General features: G+C 46.0%; 1 protein-coding gene across 1 annotated transcript in view; it reads right to left on the bottom strand.

Annotated features, from left to right (window-relative positions):
• Positions 1-7,049: 7,049 nt before the first annotated feature.
• LOC309599482 (ceramide synthase 4-like) overlaps positions 7,050-27,917 on the bottom strand; it is a gene marked incomplete at both ends in the record, with an annotated part of 33,190 nt that continues 12,322 nt past the window's right edge. Inside the window, 9 exon segments of the mRNA XM_082330980.1 lie at positions 7,050-7,241; positions 11,011-11,167; positions 11,604-11,710; positions 11,990-12,118; positions 12,997-13,089; positions 14,367-14,417; positions 16,931-16,988; positions 19,032-19,150; positions 21,747-21,864. Of these exon segments, the coding sequence (XP_082187106.1) occupies positions 7,050-7,241; positions 11,011-11,167; positions 11,604-11,710; positions 11,990-12,118; positions 12,997-13,089; positions 14,367-14,417; positions 16,931-16,988; positions 19,032-19,150; positions 21,747-21,864 (1,024 nt within the window).

Raw genomic sequence — 27,917 nt, forward strand, 5'->3', positions numbered from 1 at the left:
CAGACCTCCAGTAAGTTTCTAAGATTTTCCTGCTGACATAAGATCTGATATTCTAAAAAGCTTCTGCAACATGCAGAATCTAGGTGAACCAGACTCTTTGGTTTAGGTGTAATTCATTTTTACATTGACTTTAAATTTTATGTTCTACTATAAATTCTGAAAATGACATCAGACCCAATATATTACAAGGTGAAAAGTCATCCAACCCCTAAACTATCCCATTAAAATGTTAGTATTGTAACACTCCTATTTTCCAATTTGAAAAGGAAACCTCAACAAAATTAATCCATCCCTATAGAAAGTTTCCATTTAGACTAAATTATTATTTCTGGTGGAAAAGTGTTCATTTGGAAGAGTTTCAGTTGCTTTCAATTTTAGGAGCCTTCTTCCTGAGCAGACATTCAGTTAGCAAAATCTTTTCTAAAATCTTTTCTAAAGTCTTGTTTCTGGGAAGCCAGGCAAGTGCAACGTCTTTGAGTGGAGACCTGATGACCCTGAAATTAATTTTGGCTCTTCCTACAGCCCATCTGCTACAGCTTCCCTCACGGCTGTGCACAGCAAACAGGAGCCAGCTCTCCAGGGAGATGGGCCAGCGCTCCCCCAGCTCGTCCGGCCACAGGAGAAAGCCCACGTCCCAGCTGAGGGCAGGTTTGCTGAGCACAGCCTTGCTCCTTCATGTCCCTCCCACCCAAAGTCCTGCTCTGCCTGGCAGGGGAGCGTCGCGGCAGCTCTGCCCACACTCGCGCACTGCCCTGCTTTAACTGATCAGCTCCCGATGTCCTGCGCACGAAGGTGGGTCTGTCCCTCCCCATGTGTCGGCCTCTGTGCTCCTAGAAAAGGGGCCCAAAGCCCAGTCTGAATCCATCTCCCGTGCTGAGCCGTGTGGACCTGCCTTGTTTCCACCTGTGAGTCCTGGGGAGATGCTGGCCGGTCCTCGGGCTCCCCTGGGGAGCACCATTTCCCTCAGCCAGGTGAGTGCCCACAGCTTGGGCATTGGGGTGCATTGATCAATCATCCCTGATTGAACTGGGGATCTCTGGTGCCAGGAGGGGAGAACAGGGCAGAACTGGGCAAGGAGTGGTGCGAGCAAAGTAGTCCCACAATGAGCTCCAGGACCCATGGTCCTCCCCTCGTTCTGCCTCTGTGCTGAGAGTCGGGGCTCACATAACCTTTGAGAGCATCCCCTAGGATCAGGCTGAACCCTGGCTCAGCTGGGGGCTCCAATGCTGATGTGCCCAGCAAATCCCTTCTCTGTTGCAAGCTCCCACCTGGACTCTCTCCAGAGGGACCCTCCACCCACAGCTGAGGTGTGACCGAGGAACGGACTTGTCTTTTCACACCTGCTGGTACAGGTTATGGTACAGGTACAGGAGAGGGAGGGCAGGGCAATGAGCTGCCACACAGATACCACATGCCACAAAGAGCAGAAAGATTCAGTGTTCTTGGGGACAATCCCCTGTCCACTTTGTAGTGGTCAGAAAGCAGGTAAGGATTAGTCTGGAGCAACCCTGCAAGATGCTGGTGGCAACCAGCACAGGAGAAACTGGATTTGCTGCACTCACCTTTCGAAGATGAAAGGACATCTTGGACAATGACCAAGAGCAGGGCACTGGGGATGCACAGCAAGAGGTCCTGAGGCTGTGGGCAGCGTACATCTGCAGGCTCCTTTGTGTCTTCCCAGGTAGCAGCCAGTATTCATGGTGCCAGAATCCCTCTGACGGTCCCATCCTGGTCAAGATGGTGGGCAGAGAAAGCAGGGGCTCCGGGACTCAGCAAGCAGGTAGCAGCAAGGCATAAAACTCACTCCTAAATCAGGATTCCCAGCTCAACAGCTCATCATTCACGCTCCCCACCTCTCCCTCGATCCCACGAACGTGATTTCAGACTAGTTGAAATAGCATCACTTGTTCTGACCTGCCCGTGAACTTGGAGGTGGGGTAGGATGTCCTAGTACAAGAAAGTAATTCAGTGGGTGTCAAGGAGGCGGCTAACTTCAATTACACCCTGCTGCAGAGGTGACTGAAGTCCCTCCCTGGTGACAATAACAGCAGAGCCTTCTCTCTTGCCCCCTCTTTCTTCCAGCCTTTTCCTTCCCAGGCTGCAAAGCCTCACCCATTAATCAGCTCTGACACCTGGCAGAGGGTGTGGATGGAGGTCCCAGCTGGGACTGGCCACAGCCACTGAGATCTTCTGGCACCCTTAGAGCCCCAACAGTCTCAGGTTTGGTTCCTCCCTCTTGCCCAGCAACCTCCCATATCCTCTTTGCATTTTGAACCATCCCATACTGAGCACCAAGTTGATATACTGCTTCCCAAAACTATTCTGAAGTGCTAACGCTCAGCCCAGCGCTTCAGGAGACCTACTCATGTGCACCCCATTGCTCTCCTCCATATCCAATTTCATTTGTGTTTTAGCGCTTGGTCCCTCAGAACTGTAAACCCTTCTGCAACTGCTTGCAGTCAGTCTGCGTTATCACGAGTAACTTTCATTATCAGCCAATTTTGCCGCCTGCCTTTCCCTCCCCCTTTTTGGGCCACCTGCAACAATACACAGCTGCAAAAAATCCTTGTTGGTCTCATGGTAACCTCAGGCAACTTAAAAGTTTGTGGTGAGGGACCTTTCTGAATGCCTTTGCAAAGCTGAGTAGGCAGCAGGTTCCCTCCTCTGCGTGTGCTCACTGACTCTGGGATAACTCCAGCAGAGTGAGACGTAACTTCCTCAGATGCGGCCCCTGGGGACTCCTTCCTATAATATTATCTTCATATGTGTTTCCACAAATTCCATCATTTATGACACTTTCTACCAGTCTGGCTGTCAGGCTACAGATGGCTGTAGCTCCTCACATTCCCACTTGGAACCTTCTTAAATTTTTCTGATAACAAGATTGGAAACAAAAAACGGCATTCCACAATTGGTAGTTTAACTTCTAGTATGAGCTTCCTCTTGACACTTAAGTGAATACCACCCAGGTCTGAAGGTTTGCTGTTCAAGTAGCCTTTTTGCTCTATGACATCTTCTCACCCATCAGCCTGAGATGGATCCTCGGGGGATGTAGCTTCAGCAAGACGGCAGGTATCGGCCCCTCTCCGAGCTTCTAAGCGGGGAAGGCATTTGCAGGCAGCTCACTGCATTTTTTGGCTGTAGCCTGACCTCGTCTCGGTGTATATGCCTCGATTATCTGTGACTCCTGCAGTCTTTCCAATGTTTCAGAGATTGGTGTTGCCTTTCAAGTTGTTTCTCAAGATATTTCTTGGCCTGCTTTCTTGTAGGCTCACATTAATCTGCCGAAGTTACAGGCCTTGTTTAGACATGACTTCAGCTTTGTGAACAATGCCTTGCTCTTTCTTAGGGGCGCCCTTACCTGCAGGCACCGTCTGTCATACGCGTGTAAGTGAGAAAAGCAATGCCTTTCAGAGCATAGCCAGCCAAGCAAAGGTTCCCTTGGGCGTACAGGTCTAAATGAAAAAAATGTGGTAGATGCACATCTCTGCTGTTTCCCAAGTGCGTGCAGGGGGAAGAGAGCAACTGTGCCAAACTGCTCTTAAAGCAAGATCCAAACCAGCACTAGATGTCCACGTCTACGGGAGTCAGCAGATTCAGGTCAGCCATAATTTTGGGCCAGGATGGCCAGATGCCAGCCTGGGGGCCATGCTTTGCCAGTCCTCGCCTCACCAACCACACAGCAGCATGGGAGCACCAGTAAATGTTCTTTTTCTTACGGTTCACCTGGAGCTGGACACCTCATCTACAGCTGCCTGACAACATCACGTGCTGCAGGCGCGGTGTGGTGCACGCCTCCCCATGCACAGGGGGTGATAACGATACCGGGGAAACAGATTCAGTTTCTGCTGTGGTGGCCAGTGCTCCATCAGCTCTGCTGGGTTTTTCAGCTAAGCGGCAGTCTTGCTGCAGGTTTTCTGCAACAGCGTCTCTGTGTTGATACCCTAAATTCATAAATAATATCACAGCACTCACAAGGTTCCCAACACTGGAGCAGACGTAAAGAGAGAAGACAGAGCAATGTGGGGAGGAAGCTGGTTACTCACAGAGCTTCTTTAAGCCTTAGCAAGTTGATGGCAAGAAAACAAATTTGGCACTTGATTTGCCCCAGTGACTCATCACTGCCAGGTTCAGTTCCTCAGCTAAAAGCAGCACTCTGATCTGAATCTGAATTCTCTCAGTGCCAGGAGGCACACAAGGCGCGAACGTCGTTCTTCCACTTTGGTCGGTCTGCGGCTGCGTGCTCTGGAGTCCCAAGGGCCACATCGCAGTCTTCTGTTGGTTTTTTCCTCCAGACATGACCGATCCAGTTCCATCTCCTCCTCCTCACTTCATTACTGATTTTGTCCATCTCCGAGTTGATGCTCGTCGTTTCTGCAACTTTTTATTTTTTTTTTTTTTCCAGGAGGAGGTAGTTGGCCTCCTGCCCAACCCCCATGACTTGGAGGGCCAGTGGTTTTTCTGTCAGGGTGGCCTTCCCTTAGGCTGCGTTGGTTCACGGCACCTTCTTCAATTTTATCCGGTGCACCCTCCAGAGAGGGATCCCCTATCCACCACCCAGGGGACGCGCCTTCTAGCCGTGCAGCCCCAGCCGAAGGAAAAGCAGCACTCAGTAGTTCTTAATCAAGTTCAACAGCTCTCCTGAATCCTTGATGGACCCTTTCACAAGAACCAGATTTGCCTCCTAATGAGCTTATCTCAGTCTTCAGGGGGACAGCAAAGCCCCGAGGATAAAATTCAGCAGGCACCAACGTACGTCTGCACTGGCTCCACAGCGCACTGCGCAGCCGCTGGGAAGCATTCTGCTCCTCACGTGAGAGGTGGTGTGATTTTACAACAGGGATCTTCCCTAGCCTTCTAAAACCTCATGAAAAAGAAGAATAGACATTCTTTTCTCTCCTACCCTTGCAAGTCCAAAGCAGCTCCCCAGTGCTGCAATCTTGGACTTGCCTCGACCCTGGCAGTACCAAGTAACCTGGCCTGCCCCTAGGTCTAGTGTAGGGGTGCCCCAAACTGTCCCTTGTTCCAGGGCCAAACGCAGCTTTACCAAGTAGGAGACAAATCAGGCAGCTGCAGTTCTCTACTGGCATGGCCCGGTATGGTGCATGTCCTGGGTATGCAACACCCTCGCCATGTGCGCTGCGCGTGTATCAACCTTGGCAACGGCACCCACACGTGTCTCCCTCGTCACACATCCACCTCTAAGGTGCAACTAGCCAGGCCACCTCCTCCTAGCTACAGAAGTAGAAAAGAGCCCAGACAATCAAGCCTTTCAAAAGTAATTTATAAAGAACGTTTACATCCAGTAGTACAAAACGATACATAACCATGCCTCCTGAACACATCACCCGCGGAGGAGTGACAAGACTGTATGCTCAAAGGAACATGACAGTATACAGAACATGTACTTCAAACTTCAAATTAGCTCAAGGTTTCAGAGACAAACTATCTTCAGCAAATACAAATTTAAATGATGATGTAGGAACAGATGCTCCCCTCCAGGAGCATGCTACTGCCCTGGAATCATCTGCACTGGAACCACTTTTCCCCCTCTGAAATTATCCAGTGTATTTTGACTGAAACCTAAGAGGAGCACATACAAGCTCAGCTCAAAGCTCTCAGTCACATCTCGGGTGAACGGAGTGGATTGCTGAAAACCCTCTTGTCCATCTATGCTGTCACTTGCTTTTTAATTTTAAACATGTGCACCACCTCCTCAAATCAGGCATTTCCTTGGTCCATGTCCCCCCCCCAGGTAGCACTGGCCCTTACGGGGCACATACAGGGAAGTGTCTGCATGGCCTTGGCAGTCTAAGTCCCTGCACTCATTACAGTGAATCTGTTAATACTTTGGTTTCATAGATTAATTGATCTATAAAACAGAAATTCATGTCATACTAATTTAACTCTTTTAAGGGATTACAGAATCCAAAGTCTAAGACTACACAGGATATCAAATACAGGACATCTAAACAGACTGAATCAGAACTGCATCATGACTTCATGGACTACTGCTTTAAACTTGCTGTTCTTGATACATCTAGGCAAAGGCTCTAGAGTTAGGAGGCCCTGTTAAAGCATTATTCCATAAGGTTCAGCAGATCTTCTCTGGATCCTTTTTCCTCTGAGGATAGGGGGAACGTATTCCCTTCGTGCCACAGGCTGACTCTGTGGACATTTCCCACTGTGCCAATCACACTAGGTGAAAACATGAGCACCTAATCAGCGGTGTCGTCTAGATTATCTAGTTTCTTGTCACCTCCCTTCTGACTGCATTTCCTTCCAAGACAGGTTTAAAGATTGAGACACAGCTGCCTGGATTTCCCAGGTCTTCCAGCTGTGATTTGGGTGGGTACCTCTCCAGTCTGGGCTTTGGAGGTCCCACTTTTATGGCAATAATACTGACAACAGAAGGGACTGAGATCCAAACTGTTACAGAACTGGTCATATGGCACACAGCAACATTTCCTTTGAGACGAAAACGTTTTCTCCTATGTCTTTCCAAAGCTTTCATTCCTCTATGCTCAGTTTTAATTTTCTGAGTGTGTATGGGGCACCTGCCTTCTCAAAAGAGGTGTCCCTGTATTAAGATTTAGAGTCTGACACTTACTTGTTAGCCATAATCATTAGTGGCAATGTGCCAGGGCCTCCAGAGGCTGATCAAGGCTAAACAGGTTCCTACCAAACAACATTAGGTGGTTAAGACTTGACATTGCCAGAGTTTATCCACCTTTTTTTTTTTTTTTAAAGTATTTTTCAAGATTAACACATTTAACAACAACTATGGTACAGTCTAATATAAGTCAAAGCACTTTGATCCCTTTCTATCATCTGCTTCAAGGCTACAACCTATAGTAAGCTTTTATTGAAGAAAGACCAAAAACTTCCTTCAAGTATCACTGACTATAAACACTTCTGTTTACGGGAAGCAGGAATTCAGCTATGATACGGCAATTGCACTCCATTTTATCTACACAATGAGCAAAACTGTTTCTAAAGACGGTGGACTGGATCCATTAAAGAGCAGATCAGAAGCACGTGAACAGTAGCTATCTTTCTTTGACATGGCCGTTGGTGAGGTGGGTTCTGTTGTTCAGTGGCTCAGTCCCATTCCTCTGGATATAATTGTTGCTTGTGACGTTGCTGAAATATGTGATCCCGTTTTTCTCCTTTTCCCTAATCTTTTCTCTTTCTTCATCCTTGTCACTTTCTTCTGTGTCACTTCTCATGTCCTTTTCCATCTACAGAAAAATATAAGTGAGAAGCAATACAAACACAGAAGTCTGCAGAAGCAGCACTAGCTGAGCCACAGGCTAAACATTCATCTGCTACTTCAGCTACTTGCCTTTGGCACACAGCTCTACCATGTCCCTTCAGCTTTTACATCACCTTTACAAACAGATTCTCTCCATCTCTTTGATTTCAGCCTCAGTGGCATCCTAGCTGCGATCCTGATAACCATTAGGAATTACTGTACAGGTTTGAGAAGCAGCACCAAACCACAGATGCCCAGGGCTGAGGACAACCGTGTAAGACTGAGGAGATCCACGTTGCTGCTTTGGGCATCAGCATGTGGAAGAAGGATGGAGGGAGGCCGTTAATCAAGCTCTTTTTTACATTTTCCAAAAGGGACAAGGAGATGGCTTCTGACCACGCTTGGCCTGGGTGGATGCAGGTTGAGCACACTGCTTTGGACAGTTTGAAAGGATATGCTTTCAAACGAATCAATAGCTCAACACAAAGCCGCTCAACTCTGATTACATTCAGTTTTACGTTCAGGTTTTTCCTCTTCCTATTGACTGAGAGATCTGTAACCCACTTTTGTAAATATTTAATTCATTGCTTTAGAAGGAAGACAAAGAAGAAACAATGTGATAAAATGACAGTTTAGAAAAAGCAGCCTAGCACTTGCTGGCTTCCCAGGCTTCTACTCTGCAATACGAGATGCCAAAATTGGGGACAAATTCATGGTGTCACACTCCCTTGTTGGAAAGAGCGCTCTGAGGGAAAGCAGCAAACCCCTTCTGTGACCTGAGCTTTGGAAACTGCTCAGGGGCACGCCAGTTGCTGCATGGACACCTGCAGCCTCCATTTACTCTGTTCTTCTGGGGATATCTTCTTGGGGATATCTATCACATTAAGAAGTCTATTTGGTCTGATGCTCTTTCTAGAGAGCACTAGACTACACCTAAATGCAGACAGCATTTGTAAGAATCTGAACTTGCACTGAATTCAAACTGCCTCCATGGACAACATGGGTAGGAGATGCCATCTTCTGTGAACAACCTGGACCTCATGTCATTCTGCAATTGGCAGTTCAGAACTATGCAGGACTCTCGATCTGCAGCATAAGGACAAACAGTAATCAACATTCCTAAGTTTATCCATTCATGGCCATAGAATGTGGCTGAGACCTTAAACCTAGCAAGATTCACAAAGGAACTATAGAGCTCCGTGAGTTACAACGATGTATCACAGGTTGCCTGTACGAGGGAATGAAACTCGTACTTCAGATCTAGGCTGAGTTGTAATCACCGGGGCTTAGGGGACATCATGTGAGAGGGTGGTGCAGATAATCCTGGAGCCAGAGAGGAAAACTGGGGAGATCAGAAAGGCCCAGGAGAAAATGTGAACTTCTGACTGGAGCGAGAATTTCATGGCTCTCAAAACGGGAGAATGTCCTGTATTCTTGCTGATACTGCTTTGGGCTACTAAATATCATCACTGAAACAGATGTGTTTAGGATGATTTTTCTTTGCTATTCACTGTTCAATATGGAAAGCTCTCAAATGTATTTTTGCATCAAATGTGGCAGATGATTTTTAGATAAAATAGGAAAAATTCTGGATATGCTTCTGTATTTTTCTCCCTGATGGTTTGTATCTTTCTGGTAAGGCTATTTATTACCTCATCATTTTACACTGTAATAACCGTAATGGTAATTCAGCCTACACTAGAATTAGGAAAACAATAAAAGGGCGTCTTCAGTTGCATCTTCATTTTCTGCCCTGTGTAAAGTTTCTACTTCCTAATTTGCAAGTAATTTGCTCTGTGCTACCTTAAGGGAAGGCAGATAAAGAAAATGGGGACAATATGGATTAAGATGAGCCTTTAATGCTTGTTGTCAGTAAGACAGAATTCCCCAGTTGGATACTAATAAAACAACTCATCCTGGGCTATGAGGTCAACTCCCACAAGGCACTGACTTGTTACTCCTGGACTGTGTCCTTGGCATGTGGCCAACCTAATGCCATTAGGTCACGTCTTTGATTTTGGGAAGAATTTCATGCTGAGCAGCAGTTTGGTCTCACAGCAAATACTCCCAGCTATGGTCAGGAAGAGTGGGATGCATTTCACTGAAGTTTATACAGCTGCATCTCAGACATTTGTCTAGGGTTGCTCTATGACTGCTAGAGACGAACAGCACTACCTGGGTGCAATCTTGAATGGATTATGCTTTGGGCATGCCTGTTTACCTCTACTGCTATGAAAAGAGTCCAGACAGCTAGTTTAGACAGAAATATCTACTCTGTAGACATCTACAGCACCGTAAGACAATCCATACGAAACATGTATTAATGAGCTGGATGATGGGGCAGAGTGTACCCTAATCAAGTTTGTGAAGACACAAAACTGGGAGGAGTGGCTGTGAACTTCTGATTGGGGTGAGAATTTCATGGCTCTCAAGGGGAGAATGTCCTGTATTCTTGCTGATACTGATTTGGGCTAATAAATATCATCATTGAAACAGATCTGTTCACCAGAGGATCGTGCTGCCATCCAGAGGGACCCTGACAGGCCAGAAAGTGGGCTGACAGGAACCTCATGAATTTCAACAAGGGGAAGTGCAAAGTCCTGCACCTAGAGAGGAACAACCCCAGGCACCAGTACATGCTGGGGGCTGAGCAGCTTTTCTAAGAAAAACCTGGAGGTCCTGGCAAACACCACACTGGACATGAGCCAGCAATGTGCCCTTGCCCTTCCTGGCCAGCATTAGGAGGAGCGTTGCCAGCAGGTCAAGGGAGGTGATCCCTCCCCTCTACTCAGCACTGGTGAGGCCACACCTGGCGTGCAGTGTCCAGTTCTGGGCTCCCCAGTACAAGAGAGGCATGCACGTACTGGAGAGTGCAACAAAGGACCACGGAGATGATGAATGGACTGGAGCACCTCACATATGAAGAAAGGCTGAGAGAGCTGGGACTGCTCAGTCTGGAGAAGGGAAGGCTCGGGGGATGTTATCAATGTATATTAACACCCGAAGGGAGGGTGTAAAGAAGACAGAGCCAGGCTCTTCTCAGCAGTGCCCCGTGACAGGACAAGAGGCAAAGGGCACAAACTGAAACACAGGAGGCTCCCGCTGAACATCAGGAAACACTGTTTTTACTGAGAGGGTGACCAAGCACTGGCACAGGGGAGAGGTTGTGGAGTCTCCGTCCTTGGAGATATTCAAAAGCTGTCTGGACATGGTCCTGGGCAACCTACTCTAGCTCACCTTGCTTGAGCCAGGGAATATGGACAAGATTTCCAGAGGTACCTTCCAATCTCAGCCATTCTGTGATTCTGCGATCTCAGTAACACTGTAATTAAAAATCCTGTACTATAAGGGAAGCACTTTTGCACTGGCCTCACCAATCATAACAACTTTCCCTGCCTTGATTTCTTAGTTTTGTTACAAATGCAAATCATACTGGACCAAATGTTGGGATCCTTACTCAGATGTCACTGGCTTTGTTCATGGAAATCTCCCCTGGAGTCCAATTCACATTTTTCTTGAATACAAGCATCAGAAGTGGACACAATATTGTAGTGACTCATAAAAATTTTACTTTCTTTTGGTCAACTTTCCCTAATAATACTGAGTGTTCCTTTCACCTCACTGTTAGCAATGTACGTGTATAATTTCACTAGGGCAAGAAGGAATCCATCCCAATAACCCCCTGTGCTCCCAAGCAGTCTAGGTGGACCCTCCCTCCCCATGTGATGTACAAGGGACTACAAACTGATCCATACCGTGCCCTGGAGGATGAACTTGTAGACCATGTGAATAATTAGGCAGGACCAGAAGACATGGAGCAGCTGCAGAATTATCAGGAGAGCGTTCACGAAGTAGTATCCAAAGAAGGGCTGGAATATCTCCATGGAGTAATAGTAGGTGTTATAGAGCACTCTGCAAGAGAGAGGGAATTGCAGTGGAGGGGAAGTGTGTTGTTAGCAGGGCTGTAATTAAGCCCCAGAAAGCTCTAGCCACAGAGGAAGCTTCAGGTCAGTCACCTGCTTCTTATATATATATATATATATAAAACATGTGAGCCAACTCTCAGCTCCCCACCAGAAACAAGCAGGGCAGACCCACAGGCCAAGGACTCCTCCTCTGCAGTGTACTTCAGGCCTTTAAGACTACACTGTGAACTCCAAGGCAGAGCACCCCAGTTTACCCCAAGGCAGGTGCAACAGCCATGTGGCACAGCAGCCTATGCAAAGGGCAGGGACGTATGCTCAAGGATTGAGAAGCAAAGGCTGCAGCAAAAGATTCAGCACCCAGCTGAATTATCCTGTCTCTCAGAAGGCAGCTTTTCCAGTTCCCTTGACTGCAGCAGACTCACGTGTAGGGGAAAATGACCAGGCGGCTGATGAGGAAAACAGCTGAGAAGATCATAAAGAGGCTGTCACAAGTTTTTTTCCACTTCATGTAATTGAATATCTTAGTTGGCTGAAAGAAGAAAGAACAATAAAACAGCAGGCCAAGACAGTGCATCTGCACATGCTCCAGGTGGCTAACGAGCCAGATACGATACAATCTGCATGCAGGTAATCGTGCCTCTTCCTGGCTCTCTGCAGGGCACCCTAGGCCGGGTCAGGAGATGGGTACTGAGTTATTTGTGAAACACCATAATGCTTGGCCCATACTGTGCTGATCAAAAGACACCCCTTGGCTGAAGAGCACCATTGCTAACTAGGCTTTGCCTGATGTGTAAGTTGTGGAGCTCACCTCCAGGAAGCAATCAGAAGCATCGTGAATCACCATCACCAGTGTCCCAATGCGGATGTAATTGGCACAGTATGAGAAGCTGATCAGGAAGATGGTTGCAGCGTGATGGACTATCTGCTCCTTGAAGTCCTGATGGGAAAGGGGACAGCAGAGAATAAAATACATAACGCACCTTCTGCCCTGGTTAAAGCATGCCTCCTGCAGGTAGCAATGAAATCTCTCTACCCAATGACTAAGAAACCTCCCACTCTAAGGTCTTACCCATATAATTCTTTTACCAAACACATTCCAGAAATGTAGGCAACCAAGAGACCCAGGAATGAAGAGTTTATGGTGTAAACTGAGGATCTCACAACAAAGAACACTCTCTCCCTCTGCCAGTAATGGTCCGACAATGGTGCAAATCAGAAGACAGAGGAGCCAATGATTCAGAACAGAAAAATTCAACATAAAGAGAGCTCCCTTTCTGTCCCAAAGCAGTGCCCATATCATCTCTGCTCTGTGCCTCTGCGCACGCCTACCTGTTTGTACAATCATGTCATACCCCCAGGCTCGCTGGTGGTGACTCCCAACCACCCTTTACTCGTAAGGGTGTATCTGCAGCCTCAATGCACATGTATGCCTACGTAACCATGCAGCACCCCGTCTGTTGGGGCACTGGCACCTAGGAACACATGCAGCTTAACTGGCAGAGAATCATCTCTTTTCCTATCTCTACAATCGATGCAGCTTAGAAGAGACCCAGAAGAGCAATTTTTAAGTTTGGATTTTAAGTTTGGACTGAGAACTCTGCAGTAGTTTCTACCTTTCTATCTCAGGGTTTGTGTTCTCCACTTCCAGAGGAGAGGGAAGCCAGTGACTGGGAATGGAAATTCCTGGGAATGAGCAAGGACAGAGTCCCCCCAAACCTCAGACTAGCACTATACACGTGCTCCGGGAGATCACTCTTCTGAAAGTTCAGCTTGGGTCCTGTTTGTGCTTGATTCTTCCCCAAGGCTGGCACTCACCTTCCTCTTCACATCAAAGGGCAGGGTGAAGACCAGTGACCAGTAGAAGGAGAGCTCCAGCAGGTAGTACCAGAACAGGGAGGGTTGGAGAGGCTGTGAGAGAGGGAGAGACCCATCAGATAAAGTAGAGGAAGGGCTGGAAGTGAAGACTCCTTCCTCGGCAAAAGAATATCAGACAACCAAACCAACGAAACTCGTTCTTGCAGCTTCAGGGGGAAATACTTCAATGGAACAACATGGTTACTTACTAAATGTCATCTGTGCTGAGGCGAAAGCAAATAGCAGGGGGAATTCCACTTTGCTGCACCATGTGGAACATTTAGGGAACCACCAAGAAGATCCCTAATATTTTTAGGAATTCTTCAGCACTGTGCAGATTCCTGAGCAGTCAGTACAGAGCTTTAAAAACTATGTGAAATTTCACTATGGTGAAATAGATAAGTAGTAGCTGAATAAATCATTCCCTTTTTACGATTCAAGGAGATGCTTCAGATACCTCGTACTCTGTCACAGATTTATCCGTTTAATCAAACTAATAGGGGGAAAGTGCAATCCCAGTGCGAACAGTAATCTGCATTCTGCTGGGTAATTTTTCTGGGGTTTTACAACTGGAAAACTAAAAGCTTAGACCCACTCAGCAAGATATGTGCTACTTAACAAGTAATTTTTCACTGTTGTGGCACTATATGGCCTTTATAAACCTAACCTATTTGATAAAAAAGCTGGTATAACTAAAGGGGCTTTGCAACTAGCATTTCCAAAGAATCATGGAGTATGGTGCTCCCAAATATCGATTTATTTGGGCTTTCTCTACCCAAAGTGTTGATTTACGGCCTTCATAGATTTTAGTTTGTTTTCTTTGTAGCAGCAGTGACTGGCCACAAGAGGAAGCACAGCTGGATGCACTGGTGCTACCGGTGGGATATCCGTATCTCCCAGGCTGGCATGCGCTGTTCACATTCTGGTTATCCAAACAGGAGCTCTGCATCAGAAGGGATTTTTTCCCCCAAAGATAAGATTACTTGGGAGAATTGGTGTTTCTTTTGTCATTGTCTGTAGCACAGGGCATGATCTGTTTAGTAGAAATTGTATTGAATACATTCTTTATTCCTGCTAATACACAGGTTTGTCCTTGACCTTTCTTGCTCTTTGCCAGTGGGACTTTATGAGCTCTGGTTTTTGCCTTTTCTGTTTGTTACAGGTGTTGGGAAGTGTGTGTATCAGGTTTATGTGGCAAGACTTTGGTAGCAGGGGGGGCTGCAGGGGTGGCTTCTGTGAGAAGCTGCCAGAAGCTGCCCCATGTCCAACAGAGCCAGTTCCAGACAGCTCCAAGACAGACCCACCATCAGTCTCCCTCTTGCATGACTCACCTGTTGTGGATATCCTGTCCAGCACTCTCTATGGTCCCAAAGCCAAGGCTTCTGGAAAGAAAATGCAACATCGATGTGAGACTGCCAGAGGAATTCTTCTCTTATCAACTCTCTAACTCCTTTAGTTTGTTACTGCTACAGACTTTGTTGTGTTTTATTACAGGCAGAGCTGGTCACACTGTCTGGAATTCAGTTGCCAAGAGATTTCCACTACAAGAACTTGCAGTTGCTTGTGACATTGCCAATTTGTGGCTCTCGCACTGAAATTTCACATGCTGTTTAGCCCAGTTCCAAATAACATAGCTCAGGGAAGATTTCTACCAACTTGGTGCAGCCTTCTACAAGTTTGAGTGGTGGTGGTTATGTTTTGAATATATTAAAATATTCTTACAACTATTGCATTAAGAATCTCTGGGGTTTGGACAACAACACTTAAACATGTTAAGAAGGTTGAAAACTTCTGTGTCAGGAACATGGTTTTTCTTCTGATGGTGAGGATCGTGCTGCAGTCTGTTAAGTAATGAATGTCTGAAAAGATCCTACTTTGCTCATACTTCATAGAAAATTGGTAGTTTAGAACTTGGCAGCTTAGAAACTTTCTTTGAAACACGGCAACTGAAGTCCCCAAACGTCCTTTCTGCATGGAGCATGCTCTGCCCCTTCGCTGTGCCCCGGTTTGATCAGAGCGAGCATGTCCCAGAGCACACAGTGATGGAACACATCCTATGCCACATCTGTAAGGGTAATTTTCTGTAACAGTTCTACAAGGCTCCAGATAGTGGAGCTAAGAGCAAGAAGGCAACATTCCTTGTTCTCTCACTGGGCACCTGCTGGTGCATGAGCGATGCAGAAGGGAAGCAGGACACAGTGGTTTTTACGAGCGGTGGTAACTGGGAGCAGACACAGCCTCCTCCTGGCTGGCAGTGGGCTTGGGAGCAGGATTTACAGCAAACACAGGTACAGAACCAGGAGAGATGTGCGATATAGAATCAGAGAGGACAAAGCAAAAACTCCAAAACCACTATGGTACACCGTGTTACCTAAACTAGAAGGGAACCCCAGATCCCTGAATTTCATCATTCCTCTACTCTCAGCAATTAAGGCTGTTTTCAGTGGCCTGCTGTGAGATAACTTTCCATTGCTACGTGCTATTTCACTTGACGCACGGGGCAGAGGTTTTTCCTGTCAGTCTAAAGCTACTAATACAGAATTTGAACATTTGCTTTTTTCTAAAGAAAGAAGGGTGTTTCACAAAAACAAATGTATGTTAAAATACTACTCAGATTACAAAGTAAACATGCAAAAGTCAGGAAATGCCACATGCAAATAGGCCCTGTCACTTTAATTCTTTGTCCTCCTTTTTAATGTAGTCATTTTGGTACAATTTTAGATACCAGAATAACATGGTATGTGCTACGGGATCTAGAGGTGCTGTCCATAGGACAGATGCCTCCTATGTTTGTGAAAATTGGAAGATGTGTACTGAATAAAGAAAAGACTTTCACGAAAAGTCAAGATGATCCTTCATTCCTAGAATGGTCAGATAACATGCAGCAGAACGGGATTTTGCCCCTTCTGTTGCCACAGGGCTCTTGTACTATGCTAAGCAGGTCATCCATACCAAACTTTCATAGCTGGCCTCAAAGAACAGCCTTCTGTTTTGATGTACAGATCCACGAAACACTGCAGTTGGGATGTAGATACCTTCACTCCTCTGCTAGCTCATCCTGTAATCCTCATACTCCTAGAGTACCTTAAATTCTGACTTGAAAGTCAGTCTAAGTTCAAAATTTCTTCACTTGTTACAATAGTGAGCAGTTACCACCATAGTTTGTGCCTGCTGTCTTGGGATCTGCAGGTTTTCCATTACTTAACCCCTCAGAAGGTGCCAGCATAGAAGACTTTTGCAAAGCTCACCTAGGGAATTGGATTCAGTAAAAGAGCCAGGGGAACCTTTAAAACACAGCCAGAGGATGACCGGTGCCCCTAGTCCCAGCTTAATGACCACAGCTCAGTGACCAGAGCACATGCGTGGCTTCTATTACCTCTTCTGCCTGTTGAGGCAGTTCAATTTGTATCAAGAGAACTCATTATTTATCAAATCAGAGAAAAGGCAGAGGCATGAGCCTGAACCAATCACACCTTGGGTAAGGAAAAGAAAATGAATAACTATAATTATTAAATCACAGTCCATGCTCCAAAGGAAGCCTGAGTTTTTTACCTTAAAAAGGTATTGGATACAACACACAAACAGGCCCTGCAGCTTCCATCTCAGGTAAGTGTTCCATCTCCCACCCCACAGAAATGTATTTTTACACAGTCCCAGTTGTCTTCTGCTTTGCCAGAAGAAGAGGAAACCTCTTGGTTCTGAGCCGGAGCTTTTAAAATAAGCACGGTCCAATATGTTTGTGGTCTTGTAAGTGTGCTGTGAGGAGGATACGCACTGACCTGGTGGGAAACCCACTCTAAGAAGGTCTGAAAGGACATGTTTGACAACAAAATCTGCCACTCTTGCAGGCACTCTGGCTAGGTGGAACAGCAGGTGGCACTGCTTGTGTACTCACATCGTACAGGACAGCCAGTCCAGTGAAGAAAGAGATGATGTAAAATGTAAACCTCCAGCTACAAACAAAACAAAGTACATTAGAATCCATTGATTAATCACCAAGCTGCAATTCTGTGTATCAATCACACTCATTCCAAGAATGACACTATTAAGGCAAACCCATACATTAATGTGTTCAAGGTTTGCCCAGACAGTAACAGGAGTGGCTCTTTGCATGCCACTAGCACATTCGACAGACTTCACAAAGAGCAATTATTCTGCTTTAGACATGGCAGAAAATACAAGAATCCCGCTGACTAAAATCACCCAGCTAATCATCCCAAACCTTCCCAGCACTAGCAGATGCATGGTTACAAGTCAAACGATGCCAGTCTCTCTCTGAGGCTTTTGGAGATTAGGCATGCTAAATTCATTATCATGTAAAATACTGAATTACTGTCACATTTGGTCTCGGTTGGGAGCTGGTAATGATTTACCCGCATTAAACCCACGCAGAAGTACATATGACCTGTTTGCCAAGTTCACTGGACAGAGGCAGGTCACACTGAATATACACACATATAGTAAGGAATGAGGGGAATTTCACCCCAACAGAATTAACAATTTGTTAATAAACTAAACACAGGAAATCTTCAAAGGAGTAAAACTGTCTAAACCAGTCCTTTAATTACCAAAAATCACCATAACAGATCAGAAGTAACTATATTTTGAGAGAGAGAGACTCCACCTGTCCCTGAAACCCCCAGGAGCTCCAAGACAGACATAACCTGTACAAAGCCACTCCGTCACATCGGGAAGACGTTCTTTCTACAGACTGCAAATGGTGACAGAGGGCAGGTGGAAGGACACCATCCTCGGTGAGTTGAGTCAGAAAAGTATTTACTGGTTACTATTTACTGTTACTATTTACTGCAAGTCAGCTGAGTGCAGGGAGAACTTAGATTTCATCTTGATGGAAGCAGATTAAGCATGGTTGCTTTGCAACTCTTTGTCCACAGATTTTGTAAATATTTCTAACTGCAACTATCTAGAATATTATAAATAAATAATACACATCCTTTTTTCTTTTTCAATTAGGGTTTTTAGGCAGGGGTTTTGAATTACAGGTTGAGTGCTAAATGGAGCACGAGGTGATTAGCTCAGAATTGATGCCTACCCTATGGATACACATTTTTAGTCAGATGAATAGCACTGCAGGTATTTAATGATTTCTTTCATCTCTGCGGCTTTCCTCAACCTACTTCCTTGCACAAACAGCAGAGCAGCCACTCATAAGTAAGGCATTTCAACCAAGCTCAGGAGAATCCTCCTTTTCTGTGGGAAGCTTAGCCAGGACTAATGTTCACAGAACCGGCTGACATGAGATTTATTTTGTGCCTCCACATTGTAAGGAGGATTTCCACACAGCTGTTTCCAAGAAGAGTTTTGTTATTTGGAGAACACGAGCTTTCACACAGGCCTCTTTTCTGCCTCTATAAAAGGGTGCTGGTTTTTGACTTTCAGGATGCTGAAGTCAACTGACAGCAGAATACAACCCAGCCCGCTCCCTGCGACTTTGGAAAGCAACAGTGTGCAGAACAGTTGCAGAAAAGATGCAGCAGAAGGAATCAGCTTGCAGTGAGGCAAAGGGAAATCATGGGAAAGGCAACAGAAAGGCTGACTATTTTGGAGGCACCGAAACAGCAGCAAAGCAGCAAGAAGCAGTAAGATGCAAAACAGCAGGGAGTTTTTCAGGTACAACTGTGTTTCAAAGCAGAATGCCAGTCAAGTCAGAAACAGAGGTCCTATAAGGAATAAAGGTGAGACAGGAGTAAAAGGAGACTTAGGAGTGAAAATAAAGAGGAAAAGCAAGGAATGTTTTAGTAACAGAGAAGCAGCAGAGAGTTGCAGAAGAACCAGGTGGGGCAGGGAAAACCCAGGATGCTCTTTGTAGGGGCGGAGGGTTTGTCCTCAATGTCTGAAGATCCCAGGCTGGGAGGCAGCGGAGCTGGGATGCAATCTGTGCAGGGGCGGAGCGCAGGCTGGGAGGCAGTGAGCCGCCTGCGGAGCTCAGCTCCAGTGAAAGGCCCTTGCTGCTCATGGCTTCTGCTCCCGCTCACCAGGCCTCGCAAAACTTCTTTGACAAGCTGGGTCGGTCTGTGTTCCTCCGGCGTCGGAACCACCTCTCCACCTTCCTCACCGGCAGATCGCACTGTTTGGCTAAACTGATCAGCTCACCCTGGAAAACAGGTGAGGAAGCAGGGTTCAGATCCAGGTTTCAAGGTCAGAAGGGGCAATATGGGCATCTCGTCTGACCCACCACAGAGCCCAGCTGGAGGCTCCTGGCAAGCCCAAATCTGTTCAAGCTAAGGCATCTTTCAGAAAGCTGTCCATTCTTAGTGTAAAGACCTCAGATAGTAGAAAATCTTTCCATTCCCCCTGTAAGCAACTGGTTATTAACGCTAAATGTTGAAACTTTACATTTTTTATGTGAACTTCTCCAGTTTCAAGTTTCAAACTCTGGTCTTGTTTCCTCACAGGAGTTTGTTGTCAAATCACTTCCTCACCCTGTCTTCGGAGACCAAGTCCCTTAAATCTGTCACTCCAAGAAAGATTTACTGAAGCTTAAATAATTTTTAAAGTTCTGCACCGAATCTTGTCATGCCTTTCAGCATTCGGATGTGGTATCAGCCAATAACCTGACTGATGTCATGAGAGGCAATGCCATTTTCCTACCGGATAGTCTCCCGTTGTGGTAAACCTGTTAGGGATAATTTTTCAATAGATTACCCACAGAAATACTGCAATTACCTTCCTTCTTGTCCTTAGGCTCTTAAAGTGTTTGGTATGTGACATGAAAAAAGCTTGTCATGTTTTATATTCCTTCTGGCAGTATCACCACGGATAGCCTTACTTAAGTAAAGCAATAGTTCCTCACGGAATGCACTTACCTGATACCATTAGTATCACGCGAGACTGACACAGTCCGAGTATGCTGTACAAACGTATGTCCATTACCAATTTTCAGATGTGCTTCTTTCCAGTCTTACTTAGTGACTTCTGTTGTTGTGGTGGAGACAAATGGAGACACTGATTTATGTTCTCCAACTGCTCCATAATGTGGAATTCCTCCCAAGGAGAAGGCTGCTGAGAGCAGCAAAATCTCATCCTGTATTGGACAAGTAAAAGCTGACTCATAAGCAGGTGTCTGAGAGCTCATGGGAGAGGGAGGAAGCTAGGAGACTGGCTGAGGTGTAACCGGTGAACAGAGAGAGCAAGGCAGCAGCCAGCTGCACCGCTCCTGCTCCGTGGCACACTGCTGTCAGGAGTCTTGTGGGGAGGACGTGCTCCGGTATCACAAATTCTCTGGGATAAAACTGCTGGCTTCAGTGCAATGTGGGTGCAAGGAGAGCTGTGATGAAATCCTGCGCAAAGCTAGGCCTTGAGTTACATCTCTGCGACAGTAGTTTCACTGAGAAATGTGTGGATTTTGCAGACAGGCAGGCAAGAGGAAGGTTAGGGACCACCAAACTGGCAAGTGTTCCTGAGAACACTGCTTCCCATTGCCGGGGAGAAAGGCTGGCTGCGCAACCCAGATGAATGCCTGCATTTTTATTTTAGCCTCCATTCTTTTACTTTTAACCTGGTACTGAATGTCCTGAGGCTCACATGCCCCACTGCAGTATGAACCATGCCGCAACAGCCTTGTCAAGGCAGCAACGTGTTTGCGCTAGGACGACCCCGTGGGACTAGCACCACAGCCCCCTGCTCACACATCCTGGGTAAGGGTTAACAGCTATTGCTTCAAGGCCAAGAAAGCCTGCAAAAAGGAGCTGAAAGAAAATCCGATTCCTTTCCCTACCACACAGGTCACATCCAGGGACTTCACTGACAAGGTTAAATCCTAATACTGCCTGACAATTCACAATCCTGCCAATGCTTTTTCCCTCAGCAGCAGCCATTATAACGCTGGATTATCCTGCCAAGTTCTTCAAGATCACTCTTTTTATCTCTCATGGGGAAGCTACCCATCGTTGGTGTTTGCAGTTTTCTGATGCTCCTTACAATCTCTGTGATGACGACCAAGACTTTAGTTGGCTTCCTGAAAGGCCAATCTCAAACTCATGGATTGCACAGCAACAGAATGACCCACCCCAGAACTAGGAGCACCAAGCGATCCACGCCTGCTGAGCTGCAAGGACTGACAACTTGGAAGTCAGTTCAAGGCAGCTGATGTGACAGGGATTTGCTGATATATGGAAAGAAGCTGTCACAGAATCACAGAATGGCTGGGGTTGGAAGGGACGTCCGGAGGTCATCTGGTCCGACCCCCCTGCTCAAGGAGAGCTACCTAGAGGTGGTTGCCCAGGACCATGTCCAAGGATGGAGATTCCACAACCTCTCTGGGCACCCTGTGCCAGTGCCTGGTCACCCTCACAGTAAGAAACTGTTTCCTGATGTTCAGAGAGAGCCTCCTGTGTTTCAGTTTGTGCCATGTGTAAGGCAAACGCAAGAGGGAACAGGAGTTGTTGTTATTTCCTTTGGGAGAACAGCTTCCTGTCCATAGAAGTTTGGGATTTAAATTTTTTGAATGCTACCTGTAGAAAGCTGCTACTCCCACATGTTCAGAAGCAGAACTGATAGCTGATGGCACGTGCAGAAGGACCCCTGTGGCTGGCTGGTGCCAGGCGGCCAGTGCTATAGTGGTTCCTGCTGCTTTGTTGAGCTTCCAAATATGAGTGGCATTACCAAACTTCAGGATTCCAAATGTGATTTGATTTAGCTAAAGACACAAGGGCTAAATCTAGAGGAAAGCAAAGGAAGAAAGGACTCACCTCTTCAGGGTTCTTGCAGCGCCTACTGTAGAATGCTTCCAGCATGGGGTTGGGCTGAGCTTTTGGTCTCTGCTTGTCTCTCACACCCAGTTTGCTGCTGAGGGGCAGGGCTATGGCTCTGCAAAAGAAAAGATAAAGCTTCAGCTAAAAATAGAACAGTGATTTCTTATATTGCAGCACTGTTAAAACACGATGTAGTACATAACAGCTGCCTCCCACATTTTGAATATAAGCACAAGTATCATGGCAAGCAGGTAAGACAGATAAAGAAACTGAGAAGGAAAAAAACCACAATTTACAGCAGAAACAGTGGGACTTGTATTCTACTGTCCTGAGCTCTGTGCTGTAATATCCAAACTTACATGAGGTTGGGAACTTCTGAATCCGCTGTGCTTGGGTGTCCAGGATTATGGCATGAAGCCCTGGCTTGCAGATAGCCATGATACCTATCACTGGTCTTTGGCTTGCTTGCAGCTTATGCAGAGTACCACATTGATGATAAGGCTTAAATGTTCACTGCTCAATCTAGAATACTGAACATACCTGGCATCCACTTGAACCAAGAACTTGGCTCAGGATCAAGAGGGAGGCTCTATCAGATGCATGGTATTAATGCAGAAGAAATGTCATAGAATCATAGAATCGTTAAGGTTGGAAAAGACCCTTAAGATCATTGAGTCCAACCGTTAACCTATCACTGCCACCACTAAACCATGTCCTCAAGCACCACGTCTACCCGTCTTTTAAATCCCTCCAGGGATGGAGACTCAGCCCCTGCCCTGGGCAGCCTGGGCCAGTGCCTGACAGCCCTTTTGGTGAAGAAGTTTTTCCTAATATCCAACCCAAACCTGCCCTGGCGCAGCTTGAGGCCGTTCCCCCTTGTCCCATCGCTTGTTCCTGGGGAGAAGAGACCAACCCCCCCTGGCTCCAGCCTCCTCTCAGGCCGTTGCAGAGAGCGATGAGGGCTCCCCTCAGCCTCCTCTTCTCCAAACGAAACAACTCCAGCGCCCTCAGCCGCTCCTCGTAAGACTTGTTCTCTAGACCCTTCACCAATTTCGTTGCCCTGCTCTGGCCACGCTCCAGCACCTCGATGTCCTTGTAGTGAGGGGCCCAACACTGAACACAGTGCTCGAGGTGTGGCCTCACCAGTGCTGAGTACAGGGGCACTATCACCTCCCTCGTCCTGCTGGCCACACTATTGCTGATACAAGCCAGGATGCCATTGGCCCTCTTGGCCACCTGAGCACACTGCTGGCTCATGTTCAGGAGGCTGTCAACCAACACCCCCAGGTCCTTTTCAGCCAGGCAGCTCTCCAGCCACTGAAACAGGAGGCCACTTGGTCTTTACTGGAGTAACTTACCTCCGTTTTTCCTAACGCAAGTCAAACATCAGTTGTAAAATAGGACATAGCAACTAGAAACCTAGTCACAAGGAACAGATGCTTATGCTAGCTGTGCATCTTCAGTCTTTCAGTGAAACAATGCAAAGAAAAAAACTGCATATATAGAAAAAAGTTATCAAGGGGTAACAAAACTGGGCACAGAATTGCTGTGCTCAACAATTCAACTCCTCCACTACAAACACTCTTCTCCCCCTTGGCAGTAGGAAACAGCCTCACCAACGGTGTGAAGTGAGGTCCTGCACGAACACCGCACAAACAGGAAACCTGGCAAATCAATGTTTAAAAAAAGGCCCAAATTAACTGCATCCTCCTTGAATTTCTGGTGAATTAGTTGTTCCTTATAGATTGCTACATTTTACACACTGCCACTGGCATGCAATTAGTCTCATTAGAAAAAAGAGCAGACTGTCTGCCTAGAAGCATTTTTCAGCACTGTTGCTAAACATCGAACATGCAAGATGTCTGGAAAACCTTATCTCTGCATTTTGGAGTACACGTTTTTTGCTTAGGGTGCTAACAGCTTGCCTGAACAGTTATTGGGTTATCAACCGTAAACTGGTGTTGAGGGTGGTTACGAGGTGACGAATGCCACGCAGAGGAAGCGAGTGCTGAGACCCAGGACTGCTCTGCCTGGTCAGTCCTCCTGCCAAGCAGAGGCAGGTCCTCCGATCAGTTATCCCTCCTGATTCAGACACGGAACAAGATTCCTTTTGGTTTTTTTTTTTTCTTTTTTTACTTTGCAGCAAAAAACCTGCAGAAGCTACTTCACTATGTAGGTGTTTAAAGATGTTTAACTTAAAAATAGCATGGGATATATTTATGACTGTGATTATATGGTGTGGTTGCCTGGCGTCTCCTCTAGCCACTGCGTATACTCCATATGCACATGTCCTTGGGGGCTACTGTAGTTCAAGCATCCTTCCAGAAGGGTCTTTTGGAGGTTTTTTTTTTCAAGAACCTATTTCTTAATTTAATTAACAGGTATCAAAAGCAGTTTTATAAACAGACCATGTACCGAAGGAATGTTGTAGCTTCTATTACATTAAGGCATAAACCACAGAATGGTTACACATTTTGCTCACTCATGGAACAGCTGATCTCCACCTTCCCTTGGCACAGCCAGCCCACTGGCCTGTGTACCAGTTGTTCTTTTTCATCATCTCTGGGAAATTCCTTTGGCATCACCGGCTACAGGACCAGTCAAGGATGTACCAAGACCAATGAAAAAGATATTTCTACCATGAGAGAAGGGCCAGGGGTAAGTGTGCTTGCTAGCTACTTTCCAACAGACACGTAGTTATCGCAAAAGCTATGTGTAAGTGTTGACTAGTTTCAGTGAAATTCAGCAGCCCCTTGGCATTGCTGCAACCGGCAGACTGCTGGATGGCAGAGGAATATAGCCATCACTGGGAATTTTGGTTTTTAGCTCTGATTGCTCTTAAGAAATGTTTCAATTATATGTTATATTTGTTTAATACCAAAGGGGTTAACAGTGACATTGGACCAGCAGGTCCTGTGCTAAGAACAATGACACAGTATTTCAATGATATCCCTAACTACACCGAAATTGAGAAAACATTTACCTTAAGCTCTGCTCGAGGTCTTGGTTCTTAGATTAAGTGGTTCCTTGAAGTGGGCCTGATCTCTCTTTTTTAAAGGTAAGTCATTCGACACAAGCTCCTCTGAAGAGGAAGAGGTAATCAAGTTCTGTTGTTGAAGACAACTTCTTATCAGCTTCTTATCAGTCCACATTGGGAACTGAAAGGTCTGAAATTTTCCAGACACATTAAAAGGAAAGGGATGTTTCTGCCAGGTGTCAGGGCAGCCTGCCAACAAGTTTTTACTGAAAAATTTGAAATTATCCTGACTGATTTCTTAGTTTTGTTTAATCCCTGTCTGCTCTCTCTTTCCTGCTGATTTGTTATGGTCATGGCATAAAATCTTACTATAACAGAAACAAGCCAGTTGCAGTTGATGAGGACAGGGTGTAATTAACCACAGTTACAATTACTTTGTTGTTGAGGTTTTGAGTTTAACCATGAATTATGGGACCAATCCTACTTTTATGAACATCATTGGGAAATCGAGGCCTGAAATTCTTCCTAAGGGATGTTAGTACATGTTGGATGTATGCTCTGACTCAGTTTTCAGTTGAATCTTGTTCCAAGCACAGCCCTAAGAGGATGATGCTTGTACTGATTTCAACATCAAAGATTCATCATCTCAGTTGCAGGGATGGTCTCATCACGACAGTTTATCTGCTGTCTGCAAGACAGAAGGAGAAAGTCTGAGGACTAAACTGTACCATTCTCCACAGCTAATAAGGCAAGGTACAGTCAGTGAGATGATTCTCATCTCAAGCCTACTTCATCAGTGAGCTTCTCTCACTTCACGGTTCACATGGGAGAGTTCACACGAAGGCATTTTACTCAGTAATCGTCAAAGAACAAACTGTCTTGTGCAAAACCTGCTGAAGTTGAAACTAAACGGATTAACCACGAAGGGGCATAAATTGATACTCCCCCACCTTGCAAAAGTAGGCTACACACCTTCTGTGGAGGCTTTCAGCGCTAGCGTGAGATACAAGAAATAATTTAACTTTGGGGGGGGTTGGGTTTTTTTTCCTCCCACAAATGTTTTTGAATTTATACGGGGGCCACTCTGCAAATATCTTCTAGTACTAAGAAATGCAGAACCAGTGACAGCAGCAACCTGAACTTCTGTTCTTTGAACTGCACAATCTCTTTTAGCCTCATGCTTTCCTCTGGCAGAGGGTTATCCCTGTGCTCCTGGAACAGTCTCTGCCTTCTCTTGCTTACAGGAGAACGCTTCACATCAAAGTTAAACTGACTGTTCCATTTGATGCAAGATCTCAAGTCACTACAGTGCTACTGTCCAAATTGAGTCAAGTTCAGTTCACAGTTTTCAGTTAAATACTGCAACATGTCCTGCATCTTTGCCCCAAAATCCTGCCTATCGGACCTAACAGGAAGGTGTTTTCAGATCCTTCCTGACTATTGATCAACAACAAAAGTCTCTGTGCAAAATGAATTTCAGAAAGACACATTTCAAAATAAAATACTTGAAAAGGCTGTCCTCTTCTATCTTTCTTCTGGTTCCGAGTTCAAGTATCTGTTCCCTGCAGATCAACAGTATCCCCTCCTTTTAACGTACAACACGCGGCTCCCGTACTGTCACAACCCTCCTAAGAAGAGACCGAACCTTTCTGACTAAAATCTTCCTCTAGTACAATTTGGGAACTATTTGGATTCAAATTCACTGACGTTGGCTTTCAGTTTCCCAGCATCCAAAAATCACTGGTGAAGTCCAAAACTGGACGATTTCATTAGATGTAAATTCCGGTTTTCAACTTTCTGCTTTACTATCCCCTCAAAGCACTTCAGCTTCCACATCTTCCTAACCATACAGCCAAGAAACACATCGCAACAGAAGCTGTGATTCCTTCATAGTCATAGTGCTCCAAGAATTTGATTTTTACGGAAAAGGGTCTCAAACATTATAGAACTAGAACAGAATCCGACATCTCTGCTTGCAGGCATATGTCAAGGGAAAAGTTCTGCTAAGGTATACAGGTACTTAAAATCAGGCTCCCAAGTTATGGGTGCAGGACATATCTCCTACTCACAAGCACAATCTGGAAACATCAAAGGAAGGGGAAAGGTTCCCCACTTCTAGGTCCTCTCTTTTGTCAGGACATCATTACCTACCTCCGCCAGCACCTGCTTTAGTACTGGGGCAAAGACTAGGAGCGCTGCAGCAGTAACAAGCTTTCTGCCCTCCACCTTTTCCCACCTTCCCCAGAGCAAAGTGCCTCACAGAAGAGTTGCTTCACCGAAGCGTGAGCTGTTTCTTCTCCCCCAGGGCTGCACCCACAACCTCCTCAGCTCTCCCAGGCCCCACCCAGCTACTGCATGTCCTCTTCCCACAGCCACCACCTAATCCACAGAATAACTGGTTGTTAAAGGGATGTCGCTGTCTCAGTTTTTCCCAGTTCAGCCAGCAGGTGCCAAGGAGAGGAAAATCCAGGCTCGAGGAAGCGGGGTCTTTCCCAGGTTTAATCTCCAAACCAAGAAGATGGAACCATGGGCCAAGCATGGTGGCTGATGCAGTTGCTGAACGAGGGATTGCAGAAAATCCTCTGGGCTTCTCCTGCCTCTTAGTATTTTCCTGGAGTTCTGACACAGCTAAATGACATGAACACATTACAGCATTTCTCAAATCCCAGAGCAGGCACCACCAGATGTACAGAGCCTATCTAGCGAAAAAAACTCTTTGCACCTAATGCACAGTTGCAAGTAATAGGTGAGGGTAGAATAAATTGCCAGAGGCCAAGCTAAAGCCACCAAAATCAAACTTCTATACTAGTCACACACACTCATTTTGACCCACAGACCAGATGCACAAAGCTACAAAGTCAAGGCTATCTACATGGACAATGAGATATCACACATACACCCTTTCAGTCTGTAATTCTCAAACTTTGTGCAAATTATTTTAAACAGGGCTACCACCACTGTAATGATGGTAATGAAGCAACAGAGGACTTGATTCATACCTCCCATTCACTAGGGGAAGCTTTCTACTCCAGGATGAACTGACTGTGAAAGAGTAATGATTGAGAATGAGAAAATGTCATGCTGAAATAAATGACTGCAGAGAGTTAGGACAAACAAGAACGCAGCTCAGAACACTGGCTTGTAATTGGCATAGGTAAAGTAAAGGTATGATTATAGGTTTCTTGGACCTG

The sequence above is a fragment of the Platalea leucorodia genome (genome assembly GCF_965183815.1).
Source record: "Platalea leucorodia genome assembly, chromosome: 21".
NCBI classification, from domain to species: domain Eukaryota; kingdom Metazoa; phylum Chordata; class Aves; order Pelecaniformes; family Threskiornithidae; genus Platalea; species Platalea leucorodia.